General features: G+C 41.7%; 1 protein-coding gene across 2 annotated transcripts; it reads right to left on the bottom strand.

Moving 5' to 3' along the window:
* Window positions 1–1,632: 1,632 nt before the first annotated feature.
* Window positions 1,633–13,699, bottom strand: LOC135533310 (uromodulin-like). 2 transcript variants are annotated; one of them, XM_064960691.1, is made up of 10 exons: window positions 13,592–13,699; window positions 12,326–12,412; window positions 10,417–11,220; window positions 10,215–10,301; window positions 7,942–8,129; window positions 7,679–7,836; window positions 7,224–7,466; window positions 5,232–5,391; window positions 1,849–1,924; window positions 1,633–1,733 (listed from the first exon to the last, which is right to left on the bottom strand). In XM_064960691.1, exons 2-10 carry the CDS (start codon window positions 12,408–12,410, stop codon window positions 1,714–1,716), a joined length of 1,821 nt encoding a protein of 606 aa, XP_064816763.1. In that variant the 5' UTR covers window positions 12,411–12,412; window positions 13,592–13,699; the 3' UTR covers window positions 1,633–1,713. The 2 variants fall into 2 exon arrangements, with proteins under 2 accessions (XP_064816763.1, XP_064816762.1); XM_064960690.1 differs by having other exon boundaries at window positions 12,326–12,447; window positions 13,592–13,697.
* Between the last annotated feature and the right edge of the window lie 2,938 nt (window positions 13,700–16,637).

Raw genomic sequence — 16,637 nt, forward strand, 5'->3', positions numbered from 1 at the left:
ATGCTTTCGGATACACCCTAGCTTGATAACCATTGTCCTATTTTTATCAATCTGTTTTTTTTGTCTTCTGTTTGTGATATAGATATGCCTGTTTCAACTGTGCCGTGCTGACAGATAGGCTACCTCTAAGTGTTCTTGACATTGTTCCCTTTATCTTTAAGTTTTTTGTCTTCTGTTTGTACTATAGATATGGCTGTTTCAACTGTGCCGCTCTCACCTAATACATCTCCATTTAGTCACGCTGAATCAGCGGATTAATAACAAGAAAGGTCTGACCTAATCCCTTTGTCTTATTCCAAACCCTTTTCTCTTTGCTCTAGATGACCAACAATAGCCAGTTGTCACCATGATGACATTATATCAACTATTCACGCTGAGGGAAAGGTGAACTGTTCCCACTCATCTAAACACAGACTCAAATGGCACCCTATTCCCTATATAGTGCACTAATTTTGTTTACTAATATGGTCAAAAGTAGTGCACTAAATACGGAATAGGGTGCCATAAGTAGGGAATAGGGTGCCATTTGAAATGGAGCCATAGTGTTCCACAGGCATTATCCCGCTCTCTATGGCTTATAGAAGATACAGCAAGTTTTGTTATTTGGTACATGCCTGAACAATTTGAGAGCTTGGTATTTAATGTTTAGAGTCCCTTGAAATCCATGAGTATGAAGTTGGCAAATGCTTTAAAAAAAATGTCTCCATCAAAAAATGTCTCCATAAGGGAATACAAATAACATTAAGTCTTAGTAAATAACATACTCAACACCTTAGCAACGAGCCTAAAACCAAATATGGTCATATCAGGAAGTCTACTTGATGAAGAAGGAAGCAAACCCTCAATGATTTAGGTCCTGCTGTTTAGTCAAGTTAAGTGTGAAACTGTCACGACTTCCACCGAAGTCGGTCCCTCTCCTTGTTCGAGTGGCGTTCGGCGGTCGACGTCACCTGCCTTCGAGCCATCGCCGATCCACTTTTCATTTTCCATTTGTTTCGTCTTACACACCTGGTTTCAATCCCCTAATTACTTGTTCATTGTTTAACCCTCTGTTCCCAACCATGTTTGTTTGTGAGTAATTGTTTGTATGTAAGACGGTCCGTTATGTGGGCTCGCTTTATTGTATTCTATTTGTCTATTTTGAGTCAATTACGCTTATTTATTCATATCTGCTGTCCTGCGCCTGACTCCTCTACACACCTACACACAGAGCACATTACAGAAACAATAAGTAGAAAATAATAAAGAAAATAAAAGACAGGAACAAGATTAAATTATATCAGATTCTCTGTTTACAGGTGTTGTATCTTAATTTGACCAGTTTCTCAAAGCAGGAAAATAATCCCGCAGCAAAAGGAAATATTAATTATTGTGTGGCTTATATTTAATGGACATTTTTGTAGGGCTTGATATTTTTTTTAGTTAGAGTAAATTAAGTCTGAAATGTTCAAGTGGAAATTACAAACTTTAGATGCCTTTTTAAACTTTGAATACACTAGACATTTGCATTTCCTGCAACAACAAGGTGATCAAATTAAGATTTAACATCTGTAACCCTAACTCTGCTTCGCCAACAGACCAGACCAAGAGATAACAGAGAACATACATTGATATAATGACACAAGACTGAAATAATAGTAAAGTTTTACTTTATTATCTAATAATCATTAAGATACAGAAGCTCTCTGCTGTCCCATTGCAGTGCTGTTTGGTTCACTCTGGCCCTTTGGTCCCTAGAAGACAAACAGTGCAAGGAGAAGGTTACTAGTGAGAGGTGTGTGTATATGTGTGTGTCTGACTGCGCACAAGCTACTTTGAGGTGAGTGTGATGATATCAAAAATACTCACAGGTGATTGGTCCGATGGTAAGGGACTTTTGGGAGGCAGAGGCGGAGACAGAGCGGGATATTCTTCTACCACAGTTCTGAGGAGAGAGACCAAAGACCAAGGTCAGTTCAGAGAGGACTGACCTTGAGGAGAGAGACCAGGGAGACACCAGACCCTGAAGCAGAAACACCAGGGAGACACCAGACACTGAGGCAGAAACACCAGGGAGACACCAGACACTGAAGCAGAAACACCAGGGAGACACCAGACACTGAGGCAGAAACACCAGGGAGACACCAGACACTGAGGCAGAAACACCAGGGAGACACCAGACACTGAGGCAGAAACACCAGGGAGACACCAGACACTGAGACAGAAACACCAGGGAGACACCAGACACTGAGGCAGAAACACCAGGGAGACACCAGACACTGAAGCAGAAACACCAGGGAGACACCAGACACTGAGGCAGAAACACCAGGGAGACACCAGACACTGAGGCAGAAACACCAGGGAGACACCAGACACTGAAGCAGAAACACCAGGGAGACACCAGACACTGAAGCAGAAACACCAGGGAGACACCAGACACTGAGGCAGAAACACCAGGGAGACACCAGACACTGAAGCAGAAACACCAGGGAGACACCAGGGAGACACCAGACACTGAAGCAGAAACACCAGGGAGACACCAGACACTGAGGCAGAAACACCAGCGAGACACCAGACACTGAAGCAGAAACACCAGGGAGACACCAGGGAGATACCAGACACTGAAGCAGAAACACCAGGGAGACACCAGGGAGACACCAGACACTGAAGCAGAAACACCAGGGAGACACCAGACACTGAAGCAGAAACACCAAGGAGACACCAGACACTGAAGCAGAAACACCAGGGAGACACCAGACACTGAAGCAGAAACACCAGGGAGACACCAGGGAGACACCAGACACTGAAGCAGAAACACCAGGGAGACACCAGACACTGAAGCAGAAACACCAAGGAGACACCAGACACTGAAGCAGAAACACCAGGGAGACACCAGGGAGACACCAGACACTGAAGCAGAAACACCAGATAGACACCAGACACTGAAGCAGAAACACCAGGGAGACACCAGACACTGAAGCAGAAACACCAGGGAGACACCAGGGAGACACCAGACACTGAGGCAGAAACACCAGGGAGACACCAGACACTGAAGCAGAAACACCAGGGAGAGACCATACACTGAAGCAGAAACACTGGGGAGACACCAGACACTGAGGCAGAAACACCAGGGAGACACCAGACACTGAAGCAGAAACACCAGGGAGACACCAGACACTGAAGCAGAAACACCAGGGAGACACCAGACACTGAGGCAGAAACACCAGGGAGACACCAGGGAGACACCAGACACTGAGGCAGAAACACCAGGGAGACACCAGACACTGAGGCAGAAACACCAGGGAGAGACCAGACACTGAGGCAGAAACACCAGGGAGACACCAGACACTGAAGCAGAAACACCAGACACTGAGGCAGAAACACCAGGGAGACACCAGACACTGAGGCAGAAACACCGGGGAGACACCAGACACTGAAGCAGAAACACCAGGGAGACACCAGACATTGAGTCAGAAACACTGGGGAGACACCAGACACTGAGGCAGAAACACCAGGGAGACACCAGGGAGACACTCAGTAGGACTCGAGAGAGGGAGACACCAGACACTGAGGCAGAAACACTGGGGAGACACCAGACACTGAAGCAGAAACACCAGGGAGACACCAGGGAGACATCAGGGAGACACTCAGTAGGACTCGAGAGAGGGAGACACCAGACACTGAGGCAGAAACACTGGGGAGACACCAGACACTGAGGCAGAAACACTGGGGAGACACCAGGGAGACATCAGGGAGACACTCAGTAGGACTCGAGAGAGGGAGACACCAGACACTGAGGCAGAAACACCGGGGAGACACCAGGGAGACATCAGGGAGACACTCAGTAGGACTCGAGAGAGGGAGACACCAGACACTGAGGCAGAAACACCGGGGAGACACCAGGGAGACATCAGCGAGACACTCAGTAGGACTCGAGAGAGGGAGACACCAGACACTGAGGCAGAAACACTGGGGAGACATCAGGGAGACACTCAGTAGAACTCGAGAGAGGGAGACACCAGACACTGAGGCAGAAACACTGGGGAGACACCAGACACTGAAGCAGAAACACCAGGGAGACACCAGGGAGACATCAGGGAGACACTCAGTAGGACTCGAGAGAGGGAGACACCAGACACTGAGGCAGAAACACTGGGGAGACACCAGACACTGAGGCAGAAACACTGGGGAGACACCAGGGAGACATCAGGGAGACACTCAGTAGGACTCGAGAGAGGGAGACACCAGACACTGAGGCAGAAACACCGGGGAGACACCAGGGAGACATCAGGGAGACACTCAGTAGGACTCGAGAGAGGGAGACACCAGACACTGAGGCAGAAACACCGGGGAGACACCAGGGAGACATCAGCGAGACACTCAGTAGGAGTCGAGAGAGGGAGACACCAGACACTGAGGCAGAAACACCGGGGAGACACCAGGGAGACACTCAGTAGGACTCGAGAGAGGGAGACACCAGACACTGAGGCAGAAACACTGGGGAGACACCAGGGAGACACTCAGTAGAACTCGAGAGAGGGAGACACCAGACACTGAGGCAGAAACACTGGGGAGACACCAGACACTGAAGCAGAAACACCAGGGAGACACCAGGGAGACATCAGCGAGACACTCAGTAGGACTCGAGAGAGGGAGACACCAGACACTGAGGCAGAAACACCGGGGAGACACCAGGGAGACACTCAGTAGGACTCGAGAGAGGGAGACACCAGGGACACACTCAGTAGGACTCGAGAGAGGGAGACACCAGACACTGAGGCAGAAACACTGGGGAGACACCAGGGAGACACTCAGTAGGACTCGAGAGAGGGAGACATCAGGGAGACACTCAGTAGGACTGGAGAGAGGGAGACACCAGGGACACACTCAGTAGGACCAGAGAGAGGGAGACACCAGGGAGACACTCAGTAGGACCAGAGAGAGGGAGACATCAGGGAGACACTCAGTAGGACCAGAGAGAGGGAGACACCAGGGAGACACTCAGTAGGACCAGAGAGAGGGAGACACCAGGGAGACACTCAGTAGGACTGGAGAGAGGGAGACACCAGGGAGACACTCAGTAGGACCAGAGAGAGGGAGACACCAGGGAGACACTCAGTAGGACCAGAGAGAGGGAGACACTCAGTAGGACCAGAGAGAGGGAGACACTCAGTAGGACCAGAGAGAGGGAGACACCAGGGAGACACTCAGTAGGACCAGAGAGGGAGGCTGTGGATGAGTTGAGGACTCACTGGAGTGCAGGAGGAGCTCCTCTGGTCACACAGGCTGAGTCTGCAGTGCAGGAAGACGTCCCGGTAGTCCCCCTGGTACAGGAACAGCAGAGCAGAGAAGCGAGCCCTGAGGGACGAGCCACTCTCCTCCACCCTCACCTGATGATGGTCGCTAGGGCACCTGTGACAGAATAATTTCACGCAGAGCATAGAAAAACTCTATTAAATACAATGCCTTCAGAAAGTATTCACACCCCTTGACGTTTTCCATATGTTGTTGTGTTACAGCCTGAATTTAAAATAGATTAAACCGTGATTGTGTTTCACTGCCCTACACACAATACCCCATAATGGCAAAGTGGAAATATATATTTTTTAAATGTTTACAAATTCGTTAAAATGTTAAGCTAAAATGTATTGAGTCAATAAGTGTTCAACCACTTTGTTATGGCAAGTCTTAATAAATTCAAGAGTAAAAATCTACTTATCAAGTTATATCCCTTATTTACACTTTAGATGGTGTATTAATACACCCAGTCACTACAAAGATACAGGCATCCTTCCTCAGTTGCTGGAGAGGAAGGAAACTGCTCAGGGTTTTCACCATGAGGCCAATGGTGACTTTAAAACAGTTAGAGTTAGTTTAATGGCTGTGATGGTAGAAAACGATGCGTGGATCAAGAACACTGTAGATACTCCACAATCCTAACCTAAATCACAGAGTGAAAATAAGGAATCCTGTACAGAATACAAATATTCCAAAACATACAATCTGTTTGCAATAAGGCACTAAAATAAAACTGCAAAACATTTAGCAAAGAAATTAACTTTACGTCCTGAATACAACTTGTTATGTTTGGGGCAAATCCAACACAACACATCACTGAGACCCACTCGTCATATTTTCAAGCATGGTGGTGGCTGCATCATGTTATGAGTATGCTTGTCATCGGCAAGGACTGGGGAGTTTTTTAGGATAAATAGAAACGGAATAGAGCTAAACACAGGCAAAATCATAGAGGAAAACCTGGTTCAGTCTGTTTTCCAACAGTCACAAGGAGACAAATTCACCTTTCAGCAGGACAATAACATAAAACACAAAGCCAAATATACACTGGAGTTGCTTACCAAGATGACATTGAATATTGCTGAGTGGCCTAGTTACAGTTTTGACTTAAATCAGCTTGAAAATCTATGGCAAGACTTGTCTAGCAATGATCAACAACCAACCTGACAGAGCCTGAAGAAGGACTTTTTAAAATAAGGATTTCTTTTCAATATTGTACAATCCATGTGTGCAAAGCCCTTAGAGACTTACCCAGAAAAACTCACCGTTGTAATCATTGCCAAAGGTGAGTTGAACATGTATTTACCCAAGGGGGTAAATTAGATATTTCTGTATTTCAGTTTCAATAAATGTGCACAGAAAAACACCACATTTTCACTTCGTCATTCTGTGTTATTGTGTGTAGATGGGTGAAACAAATACATATTTAATCCATGTTGAATTCAGGCTGTAACACAAAATGTGGAATAAGTCAAGGGGTATGAATACAATTAGTATTTTATGTATTTAACCAGGTAAGTTGACTGAGAACACATTCTCATTTACAGCAACGACCTGGCAAATTTAGTCAGGACATCGGGGTTACCACCCCTACTCTTACAATAAGTCCCTTGGGATATTTAGTGACCACAGAGAGTCAGGACACCTGTTTAACATCCCATCAAAAAGACAGCACATTACACAGGGCAATGTCCCCAATCACTGCCCTGGGGCATTGGGATATTTTATTTTAGACCAGAGGAAAGGGTGCCTCGTACTGGCCCTCCAACACCACTTCCAGCAGCATCTGGTCTCCCATCCAGGGACTGACCAGAACCAACCCTGTTTAGCTTCAGAAGCCAGCCAGCAGTGGGTGATATGCTGCTGGGAAATAAATATTTAAATATTCATACAGAAAAACAGTTTTAGTAAATGGTCAGACACAACTCAAGAAGGCACAGACAGACCTGTTCTGAATAAGGACGTATCGCATAAGATCATCAAAGTTGGGGGTGTGAGTCGCGTAGCAATTCTCCAGCACCACCACCAACTGGTCGTATGTCTCGTCCACGGACACGCCCACGTGCAAGGCAGAGCCCACTGGCAGGAGGACTTCTCCAGGTGGGTACGCCTCTGTGAAGTTGGCGTTTCGATACAGAGACATGAAGGATTCGGCCTTGGCACCTAAACCTGAAACTCCACCCTCCGTCCTGTCGAGAGGTGAACATGAAGCAACCAGATATGAGACAGACTCATCCTTGTTACTGACGTTTGGAAGTCAGATCTGTCATGGAATGATAAGACTAAATGTAGCTCATCATGACAGCTTGAGTTGATGATGAAGTTAGATGATGATGATGAAATGAAAAACAAACAGTTTGGGAGGAGTAGGCCTACAAAAAGACTAAATCCTATTTCTCACAGCAGGTAGGGTTTGATGGCCACACCCAGGCTGCTCTCTGTCTCCAGGGGATAGGCACAGGAGAATGGAATGCTCAGGGGTTGGGAGAGAGAGTTGTTTCTTGCATTTAATGGGTAAACAAATAGGCTGTTGGAGTAGACAGCATGGGTGCTGTTGGTCTGGGAAAAGACAAAAAAAGGTCATAAGATAGATGTAATACATGCATTGCAGTTACTCCTCCAGTGCATCCATTTTTGGGACAAACTGAGGTACCGTGTTCTCACCTCCAGAGTGTTTCCACAGCGTCCCTCCCTTCGCTCCACCTGGTACCACACCGTGCCGTTAGCCTCCTGGTGGGCGGAGCAACTGGGGTCGGCCAGGTGACCAGAGGAAGGATCCAGACGTCCGGCCTCCAGGTTAACCATCTGAAGACCCACCTGTATGAAGCTCCGCCCACAGACCAGCTCCAGAGCTAAGCAGAAAACACAGAATGTTACAAACCAAAACACACAAAACAAAGATATGTGGATTAACTTCTGATCTTTGCTGTAGTGTCTCTGTTGGGACAATATTTACATTTATATTTATCTCTGTTGGGACAATATTTACATTTATATTTATCTCTGTTGGGACAATATTTATATTTATCTCTGTTGGGACAATATTTACATTTATATTTATCTCTGTTGGGAAAATATTTATATGTATCTATATCTCTGTTGGGACAATATTTACATTTATATTTATTTCTGTTGGGACAATATTTACATTTATATTTATCTCTGTTGGGACAATATTTACATTTATATTTATCTCTGTTGGGACAATATTTACATTTATCTTTATCTCTGTTGGGACAATATTTACATTTATATTTATCTCTGTTGGGACAATATTTACATTTATATTTATCTCTGTTGGGACAATATTTATATTTATATTTGTCTCTGTTGGGACAATATTTACATTTATATTTATCTCTGTGGGGACAATATTTACATTTATATTTATCTCTGTGGGGACAATATTTACATTTATATTTATCTCTGTTGGGACAATATTTACATTTATATTTATCTCTGTTGGGACAATATTTACATTTATATTTATCTCTGTTGGGACAATATTTACATTTATATTTGTCTCTGTTGGGACAATATTTACAATTATCTTTATCTCTGTTGGGACAATATTTACAATTATCTTTATCTCTGTTGGGACAATATTTACATTTATATTTATCTCTGTTGGGACAATATTTACATTTATCTATATCTCTGTTGGGACAATATTTACATTTATATTTATCTCTGTTGGGACAATATTTACATTTATATTTGTCTCTGTTGGGACAATATTTACATTTATATTTGTCTCTGTTGGGACAATATTTACATGTATATTTATCTCTGTTGGGACAATATTTACATTTATATTTGTCTCTGTTGGGACAATATTTACATTTATATTTGTCTCTGTTGGGACAATATTTACATTTATATTTATCTCTGTTGGGACAATATTTGCATTTATATTTATCTCTGTTGGGACAATATTTACATTTATCTCTGTTGGGACAATATTTATATTTAACTCTGTTGGGACAATATTTACATTTATCTCTGTTGGGACAATATTTATATTTATCTCTGTTGGGACAATATTTACATTTATATTTGTCTCTGTTGGGACAATATTTACATTTATATTTGTCTCTGTTGGGACAATATTTACATGTATATTTGTCTCTGTTGGGACAATATTTACATGTATATTTATCTCTGTTGGGACAATATTTACATTTATATTTGTCTCTGTTGGGACAATATTTACATTTATATTTGTCTCTGTTGGGACAATATTTACATTTATATTTGTCTCTGTTGGGACAATATTTACATTTATATTTATCTCTGTTGGGACAATATTTGCATTTATACTTATCTCTGTTGGGACAATATTTACATTTATCTCTGTTGGGACAATATTTATATTTAACTCTGTTGGGACAATATTTACATTTATCTCTGTTGGGACAATATTTATATTTATCTCTGTTGGGACAATATTTACATTTATATTTGTCTCTGTTGGGACAATATTTACAATTATCTTTATCTCTGTTGGGACAATATTTACATTTATATTTATCTCTGTTGGGACAATATTTACATGTATATTTATCTCTGCTGGGACAATATTTGCATTTATACTTATCTCTGTTGGGACAATATTTACATTTATCTCTGTTGGGACGATATTTATATTTATCTCTGTTGGGACAATATTTACATTTATATTTGTCTCTGTTGGGACAATATTTACATTTATATTTATCTCTGTTGGGACAATATTTACATTTATATTTATCTCTGTTGGGACAATATTTACATTTATATTTATCTCTGTTGGGACAATATTTACATTTATATTTATCTCTGTTGGGACAATATTTATATTTATATTTATCTCTGTTGGGAAAATATTTACATGTATCTTTATCTCTGTTGAGACAATATTTACATTTATATTTATTGAGTTCTTCTTTAACACTCACTTTTCCTCTCACACCTCCAGTTGATCTTATCATCACTCACACAGGCGTCAAATACTCCACATGTAGAACACACCTTGGTGTTGACATCTAGAAGGACAGGAGGGAGAGGGGTAATAGATTGATGTGACTAATTGGAGTGCATTCCAGACATCTTAAATATTCTTGTCGTCCTTAAGAATCAGAGACAAGCATTGTACTATACCTGCACAGTAGGCCAAGTTGCATATTGTTGGAGGGACAAACTTGTAGACATAGTAGTTTCCATAGCAAGCTTTGACATGGATGGGATTTTCTCTAAAATGGCAGCATTCTGAGAACCAGTGTCCACAGACACCCCTCTGAACCACCCCGTCTAACAGCTGTGGATGAGGTTCTGTGAGCCACATGGGGGCAGCGGTTCCACACATGTACCTTTCCACACACCTCTCTGGCATCTGAACACTGGTGTCCCCAAGGAACAGGCGATACCAGCCCTGCCAGTTGATCCTCTGGTCGCAGTAGTAGTAAACTGCTTCATTGTTGTTGGTGGCACGCCAGGCATCATTCAGTACAGTGTAGTGCTGGCAGGGGTCTGCACAGTAAGATGTTCCACCAACACTGATACAGTCCTCTCCCACTGGACACCGTCTCCCCCCGCACTGAAACTGCACTGAACGGGAGTCGCCAGGACTGGAGTGGAGGTCGTCTTCAGGAGGCCCCAGGCAGTTGAAGGATCCGGGGGTGTTCTCACAGACCTGAGGAGGGCTGCAGGGTTGGTCTGGGAGGGAACACTCGTCAACGTCCACACAGCCTAACTCCGTTGACCAGCTGTAACCTTGACGACAGCAGGAGCCGCCAGCGCAGAGCTTGAGGTCGTAGCAGGTGATGCCGCTGCCGACAAAGCCTGATTTACAGTTGCAAGTGACTAACTTGAATGAGGGAGACTCAACCTCTACCTCATTGTTGAGTAGAGAGGCAAGACAGGTAGCATGAGGGTGGCATGCCTCACAGCTGGTGACGACAGAACCTGTGAAGGAAACACCTACTATTGACTTTTCTTGAGTTAAAGCCACAGCTAATATCAAGGAGTTAGAGACCGCTACGGGACAGTACAGCAACAGAACAGTAAAAAAAATACAAATAACAATAATATGGAGACCACAACAGAATCAAGTCTCTTGACTTTTTTGTGTATGTATCCTAAACTATTTTGTGTATCTGTTGCCTGGAGCAACATAGAATGTATTTTGAATGAATTGTCAAATCAAATATAACAAAATCTCATACATATATATATTTGCAGATGTTAACAGAGATAATCTTGTCTAGATGTGTGACAGGTTAAAGGAAATATTCATAGCCTGTTATACATTAAAAAGTATTAGTAAGTTCATAGTATGTGAGGATCTTAAAATATCTAAGGTTAAAAAGAAGATGCATTCAGTATTAGTTGATAGCGATTGATAACATTCATATAATTGTGTTAAAGTTCAAATCCGTCAAAGGGTACCAATTGTGAGAGTAATGTGTAAACGTTATATTGATTACTTTATTTTGTGGTGCCTAAAAGTGTTAATCTGTGATCTACGAAATGCTCTTAATCTATGAGCCGGAGATCGATTGCTCTGGTCTCCACCCATATTCCCAGGGAAATCAAAGTCTTTTCTCATTCAACTAATAGTTGAATTGAGAAAACAATACCGTATCACTCTCGTGATTATTTCTCCCCTGTTTTCAGGTACTTTATTGATGATAAAATAGTAATTTAAATGTTATAACTCGCTAACGTTAAGAGTGTTTAAGTTGTGTCTTAGTAACATCTTGAGGAAGGTAGAGTTAAGTTTGCAGAGAGTAATATTAGCCCTGCTCTGTTGAAGTGAAGAATAGCGTCGTACTGAGAGTAGCTGCCATTTTATGTCGATTGTGAATGAGCATGTGCGTTGTTAATAGGATATTTTGCTGTGTTATTTGTATAATGGTTTTTCTGTAGTTTTGTAATGTGTTACAAAAGTAAAATGATTGAACTAAAAGTTGAATTGAGAAAACAATACCGTATCACTGGTGATTATTTCTCCCCTGTTTTCAGGGGCGTAACAGATGCACTTACTCAATTGCATGTTGTTCAACCTTACCGGAGCTATCAGCTGTGATGGCGGGTATCAGCATTAGAAGTAGTAAGCCTGGCGTTAGAGGATGACCCATGTTACTGCTCGTCATGCCTTGAGGGTGTAAAGAACCAGATGTAAACCTTTTCCTAACAAAACAGAGAAATGTGGAAAGAATTTTATGACTCTTCTTTTAATCTATATATTCCACAGATTTCTTGAAGCACAACATTCCCTATGATGTAACAGTATCCCTTCTGTCAAATGACCCTCATGGTTGAAATGTAATTAATACTTTTCATAATTAATAAAGATTGTTTTTAGAAATGTCAAAATGTCTAACAGTTTTGTTATATTTCGGTCTTCTGTGATGTATATAAAGTGTAATATTGGGATGCAAACTCAGTGTAATACATTTCAAATCTATATCTGACATGGTACAGGTGTTTTATATTTTATAAGCCCTTAACTATGTGTGTGAGGTGGATACTTTTGTTTCATAGTAGATTTATTTAAGACTACCAAGAAACCCTCTAGGAGACCCTGATTTACCCACTGCAGTAAAAGGTTCATCAATAGTGTACAACTTGAATGCACACTTCACTTCAAACTGACACATTTAATGAAGCTCCATATTTAAGTCTAGGACAAAAAGGCTTCTCAGCAGTTTTTACCCAGAAGCCATAAGACTCCTGAACAGGTAACCAAATGGCTACCTGGACTATTTGCATTGTGTCCCCCCCCCCCAATCTCTCTTTTACGCTGCTGCTACTCTGTTTATCTTGTATGCATAGTCACTTTAACTATACATTCATGTACATACTACCTAAATTGGCCCGACCAACCAGTGCACATTGGCTGACTGGGCTGTCTGCATTGTGTCCCACCACCCGCCAACCTCTCTTTTTACGCCTCTGCTACTCTCTGTTCATCATATAAGCATAGTCAGTTTAACGGTACCTACATGTACATACTACCTCAATAAGCCTGACTAACAGGTGTCTGTATATAGCCTTGCTACACTTTGTTCAAATGTCTTTTTACTGTTGTTTTATTTCTTTACCTACCTACACACACATATATATATATATACACACACACCTTTTTTCACACCATTGGTTAGAGCCTGTAAGTTAGCATTTCACTGTAAGGTCTACTACACCAGTTGTATTTGGCGCACGTGATAAATAAACTTTGATTGCATGGCTAGTTTTAAAGTGCAGTTTTAAAGTGCACGAGACCACTGAACTTATCATGAATACTATCAATTGCCTAAGAAACTTGTAAACTTACCTGTGTGCTTTGATGATGTGAACTGTCAATCTCTCTGTTTTTCTGACATTATAAACCCTGCCAGGACTACGGGAGTGTTCCAGACAGTGATGTGGAGTATGACATCATCACTATTGTATATCGTTTCTGGGAAACAATAAATTGAGGTCATCAGATTGTAGCAAAGCAATATTTAACCTGAACTCAAACTACAAAGTGACCTTAGACATGTCTTTCATGTAGTTATCTCTGTGTTATCTATCTTTAATAAAAGACAGGGACTGGTGGTATTGGTGTTGCAGCGGTATGCATATATTGTTACAGCCTTATTCTAAAATGCATAACATTTAATTTTCCCACATCAATCTACACACAATACCCCATAATGATAAAGCGAAAACAAGTTTTTATTTAGATTAGTATTCCCGACCCTAAATGTGTTTCTGTGCATGCACATTTTTATTTGCTGTGTTTTAGTTAAAGAAACGCTACAGAACTTGAGTACGTAATTTTTTTTCAACCGCTTAACTTCTTGTTAATCCAGCCACAGTGTCAGATTCCAAAAAGGCTTTACGGCGAAAGCAAACCATGCAATTATCTGAGGACAGGACCCCGCACACAAACACATGAAAATTATATTGCAACCAGCCAGGCGCAACACAAAAGTCAGAAATAAATTCATGCCTTACCTTTGAAGATCTTCTTCTGTTGGCACTCCAATATGTCCCATAAACATCATAAAAGGTCATTTTGTTCAAAGAATTCTGTTGTTATATCCCCAAAATGTCCATTGATTTGGCACGTTTGATTCAGAAAAACACCGGTTCCAACTCGCCCAACATGACTACAAGTTATCTAATAAATTACCTGTAATCTTGGTCCAAACATTTCAAACAACTTTCCTAATCCAACTTTAGGTATTATAAATGGTAAATAATCGATAATATTTTAGACGGGATAAACTGTGTTCAAAAGCGGATAAAATCAAAGTGGAACGAGCTTCAGGTCCCGCACCCAAACAAAACATTCCCCATGGCTATACACCCAGAAAGGAAAGGGCTACTTCTTCATTACTCAAAGGAAAAACATCAACCAATTTCTAAAGACTGTTGACATCTAGTGGAAGCCATAGGAACTGCAAGCATATTTCTATTAAAACGGGCTTGCCATAGAAACCTAATAGAAAACAGGTTGACCTAAAACAAAAGAATACCTGGATGGATTGTGCCCGGGGTTTCGCCTGCCAAATCAGTTCTGTTATACTCACATACATTATTCAAACAGTTCTAGAAACAGTTTTAGAAACATATACATATCCTAGCTTCTGGGCCTGAGTAGCAGGCAGGTTACTTTGGGCACGCTTTTCATCCGGATGTGAAAATACTGCCCCCTATCCCAGAGAGGATAATCTATGAGCAGAACAACTGTTTTACCTCAATTATCTACAAAATTCCTAGCTTGAAAGTGACTGTTTTCGGGAAGCTGTGTGGGGATATTTTGAGTACTACAATTTGAATTTCCAGCAAATGAGCTTCAGCACCTCGCCATTTATTTTTTATAAATTGTATTTCACCTTTATTTAAACATGTAGGCTAGTTGAGGACAAGTTCTCATTTACAACTGGGGCCTAGCCAAGATAAAGCAAAGCAGTGCAACACAAAGATGGAATAAACAAACATACAGTCAATAATAAAATAGAAAAATATATATAGTGTGTTTCTTCTCAGGTTTTTGCCTGCCATATGAGTTCTGTTATACTCGCAGACATCATTCTAACAGTTTTTGAAACTTCAGAGTGTTTACTATCCACATCTATTAATAATATGAATATTCTAGCTTTTGGGCCTGAGTAACAGGCAGTTTACTCTGGGCACCTTATTCATTCAAGCTACTCAATACTGCCCCCTAGTCCCAAAGTCGTTTTAAGCATGTCCCAGTTTAGGTCACCTAACAGCACGAGCTCTGAAGAAAGATGGGGGGCAACCAATTCACATATGTTGTTGTCATGACGTCGGCCTGTTGGGGGAGGTTTATGACCCCCATAAATACCTTTCCCCTTTCTCCTCTCTAGTCTACTGATGTGACTATTGAAAATCCCTTTGTTAACATAGAGAGTCTGGTAACACCCAAAAGGTGGGAAACTGAACCATATTTCAGTAATCCAACCAGTTGAAAATATGCATTGGTACTTAATGAATATAATGTCAGATCAGTTGGCGTCTGAGACATTATTACTGATGATAGGACGACATAAACTGTCTTGGAAAGTCTACACATTCTAGTTATCAGATTCATATGGAATTGTTGTGCAATTTAAATGTTTAAATATGAAACTATTTGTGAAAAGATTAAATGTAATTTTAGATTCTTAAATGAGAGAACGGTTTGTCATAGAGAAACTCTGCTCACTCAGAGGCAACGCCCAAGTGAACAGAGAATGGTTGTAAACTATGAAACACGCCCTTCTTTCACCGATATATAAACCCGTTGACAAATATTAAACTTTCTGTTCCCAGGACATGAGGACTTGCGGTCCCCGTGTTAAAAAGGACAAGGTCACCTACAAAACTAAGCCAACCTCAGCGTGAGCTCTGGTTGAACGACAAGAACAAAATTAGCATCGAATTTCAACGTGAAGATGACGATCAACATGCCGAAGGGATGAATTTCGACTATACCAGCCAGAATATAGCATGAGCTTAAAGTATGGCAACTTGGTATGAAATTTGATCTCTTATTCACTAAAGAAGTGATACCTCCTAGCCGTTGCGTTAGCGCAGCAACTGTAGACGTGGGCAAGGAGAGGACGGACAGAGTATTCATTCTACCACGCTCCAGTTCACCACTAGACATTCTTCAGAGGATCAGGGATCCATGCTGGACCACCCCGCCTTCTATCTACGACCAATCTACCGAGGCGCAGCTCAGAGTAAATATTTATTGGATTTTCCTTTTTCAAATGGGTGTTATTTAGAATGCATAAGATTCTGTATTTATGATAGCATAGCTTCTCTCTTTGTTCCTCAGTCTTCCCGCTCTTTCATTCGAAACCCAACCCCTTTTCTTT

This window comes from Oncorhynchus masou, chromosome 5 (genome assembly GCF_036934945.1).
Source record: "Oncorhynchus masou masou isolate Uvic2021 chromosome 5, UVic_Omas_1.1, whole genome shotgun sequence".
Classification (NCBI taxonomy): Eukaryota; Metazoa; Chordata; class Actinopteri; order Salmoniformes; family Salmonidae; genus Oncorhynchus; species Oncorhynchus masou.

What these genes read in the sequence shown, in the direction of transcription:
- LOC135533310 (XM_064960691.1), bottom strand. Translation starts at nt 12,410, where the DNA reads ATGACGAGCAGTAACATGGGTCATCCTCTAACGCCAGGCTTACTACTT. An exon ending in GCCATCAAACCCTACCTGCT is followed by an intron (nt 7,467 to 7,678) that starts GTGAGAAATAGG and finishes ACCTCTCGACAG; the next exon opens with GACGGAGGGTGGAGTTTCAG. An exon ending in TACCATCGGACCAATCACCT is followed by an intron (nt 1,734 to 1,848) that starts GTGAGTATTTTT and finishes TTTGTCTTCTAG; the next exon opens with GGACCAAAGGGCCAGAGTGA.